Source organism: Trichechus manatus, unplaced genomic scaffold (assembly GCF_000243295.1).
Source record: "Trichechus manatus latirostris isolate Lorelei unplaced genomic scaffold, TriManLat1.0 scaffold00016, whole genome shotgun sequence".
In the NCBI taxonomy this organism is placed as follows: Eukaryota; Metazoa; Chordata; class Mammalia; order Sirenia; family Trichechidae; genus Trichechus; species Trichechus manatus.
This window is the reverse complement of record NW_004443952.1, coordinates 25,173,203-25,175,297: the sequence shown is the minus strand read 5'-3', so window position 1 is coordinate 25,175,297 and position 2,095 is coordinate 25,173,203. Positions and strand designations below refer to the sequence as shown.

At 35.6% G+C, this 2,095-nt stretch overlaps 1 protein-coding gene across 2 annotated transcripts in view; it reads left to right on the top strand.

The window, feature by feature from the left end:
- The window catches only part of MELK (maternal embryonic leucine zipper kinase), a 108,444-nt gene that overhangs the window by 4,635 nt on the left and 101,714 nt on the right, over positions 1–2,095 (top strand). For both annotated transcript variants that reach the window (XM_004372256.2, XM_023727505.1), the window contains one exon: positions 257–373. In XM_004372256.2, the coding sequence (XP_004372313.1) occupies positions 257–373 (117 nt within the window). The remainder of the gene's footprint in view (positions 1–256; positions 374–2,095) is intronic.

Below are 2,095 nucleotides of genomic sequence, written 5' to 3'. Positions count from 1 at the left end.
GTCTCCTTTAGGCCAGTAAATCTGGTCTTGGGCGTTGTACTTTTGACCCACGTTGATTTTGTCTTTCACAACACCCTGAGTCCTTTCTTATGTATATACAAATGAGTTTTGTTATGAGATTCTTCTGTATTGTTGAACAATTTGTTTTGGGGCTCTTGGTAGCTTTTCAATACTTACGATTGCAGTTGTTGATATAGATGCATGGAACACTTCCCAAATGGGTTTATTGCTCAGTCAGCTTAATGTTTTTTCACAGAGTGATTTGCCCAGGATCAAAACGGAGATTGATGCCTTGAAGAACCTGAGACATCAGCATGTATGTCAACTTTACCATGTGCTAGAGACAGCCAACAAAATATTCATGGTTCTTGAGGTTAGTAGTTTGTTCCAGAGAGCTGAAAGCATTTGGTCACTTTATCAGTAGTTAAGAAGAAAGTACATGTCACCTGAAAGATGAGAACAACTGTTAATTGGCTTGCCTGTTTGAGTGCTGTCTGTAACAATTTCCATCAAGGTAGACATGTATAATAAATTGGAGATTCATTGTAACTGTACACTTTCTAATAGACCCCTAATAAGGTGGCATAGTTTAGTGGATCACATGGGTTAGAAGTTGTTCCTAGAGGGAAGGAGCTATTTGAGTTTTAAAAAGGTAGCCCCCAGTGCGTGTGTAATGTGAGCCAAACGCTTTCAAGTCTTAACCTGCTCTTTTTGGCCTGAAAAGTCTTTAGAAGTTGCATCATCCATCTCTTGGTTCATTTTCCTCAGTCTCAGCCAAATGATTTGCAACTGTGCATCATTTTCACAGATTAGCACTGTTTTATGGCAAATTTTAAAATTCATGATGTTAAAGGTTTTGAACTTAGAGCTGTTTTCTCTTCCCTATACTGTAGACCCACCCACATGGTCTATAGTGGTAATTTTAAAACCTTTTGTTTTTAGCTGGTCCCTTTGTCCATGTTAAATTCTTAAAACAATTTATTTAAAAAAAAAAAATCATGAACCTAGGAAATTTTTAAGAGGTACAAAAGGGTAAGTATATATTAAAAAAATAAAATCCTTTCTTCCCTGTATACTAGTCACCCAGTTCCCTTCCTCTGAGTCAGTGACTGCTGTGTTTCTTGTGTCTCCTTTAGATAGTCCCTGTATTAGAAATGCATGTGGGTGTGTGTAGCTTATTGATTTCTGTCACACATGGTCAGGTACTATAATATTATTCTGTATCTTGTTTTTGTTGCCACTTGACACTTAACCATTTGTGTCATTCATAGAGATTTTAGATGTTTTTGTTTCTTTATTTGAAAATATGCAGCAGACTATTTTCTTTATGTAAATCTTATTTGGATAGTATTTAAAAAATGGACTATTGAGGTATACTTTACATATAATAAAATACACACATTAAGTATATGGTTTGACAAATGTATACACTCATGTACTCCCTACACCAGGGAGGTATTAGAACATTTCTATTACTCCAGAAAGTTTCTCCTGCCCTTTTACAGTTAATGCCTGTTACCTCACTTGCCCACTGCCCTTCTGAGTAACCACTGATCTGATTTCTGGCACCATAGGTTAGTGTTACCTGTTCTAGAACTTGATATAAATAGGATCGTACAATCTGTACTCTTTTGTATCTAGCTTCTCTTGCTCATAGTGCTTTTGTGATTCATCCGTCTCAGTATATATGCTTTTGTACCTTGCTTTTTCTTCATAATACTGGAGATTGTTCCATACAGTTCATAACAAGCTTCCTCTTTTTTTTTTTAATGACTGCATAGAATTCCATTTTATAGCTGTGCTGTAATTTATATAGTTTGAGCATGTGAGTTGCTTCCAGTCTTCTGCTATTACAAACAGTGCTGCTACAGTGAATGATCTAGAACCTGCAGTTTTTCACGTGAGACCGTATAACTACAGGAATAATTCCTAAACATTTAACTCTCAGGTCAAAGACTTCGTGCGTTTTATAATTTAATTTTTATTTTTTTATTCTTGTAGTTTAAATGAAGTTTACATTTCAAGTTAGTCTCCCATACAAAAATTTATACATACATTGTTATGTGACCCTAATTGCTCTCCCCATTCTGTGACA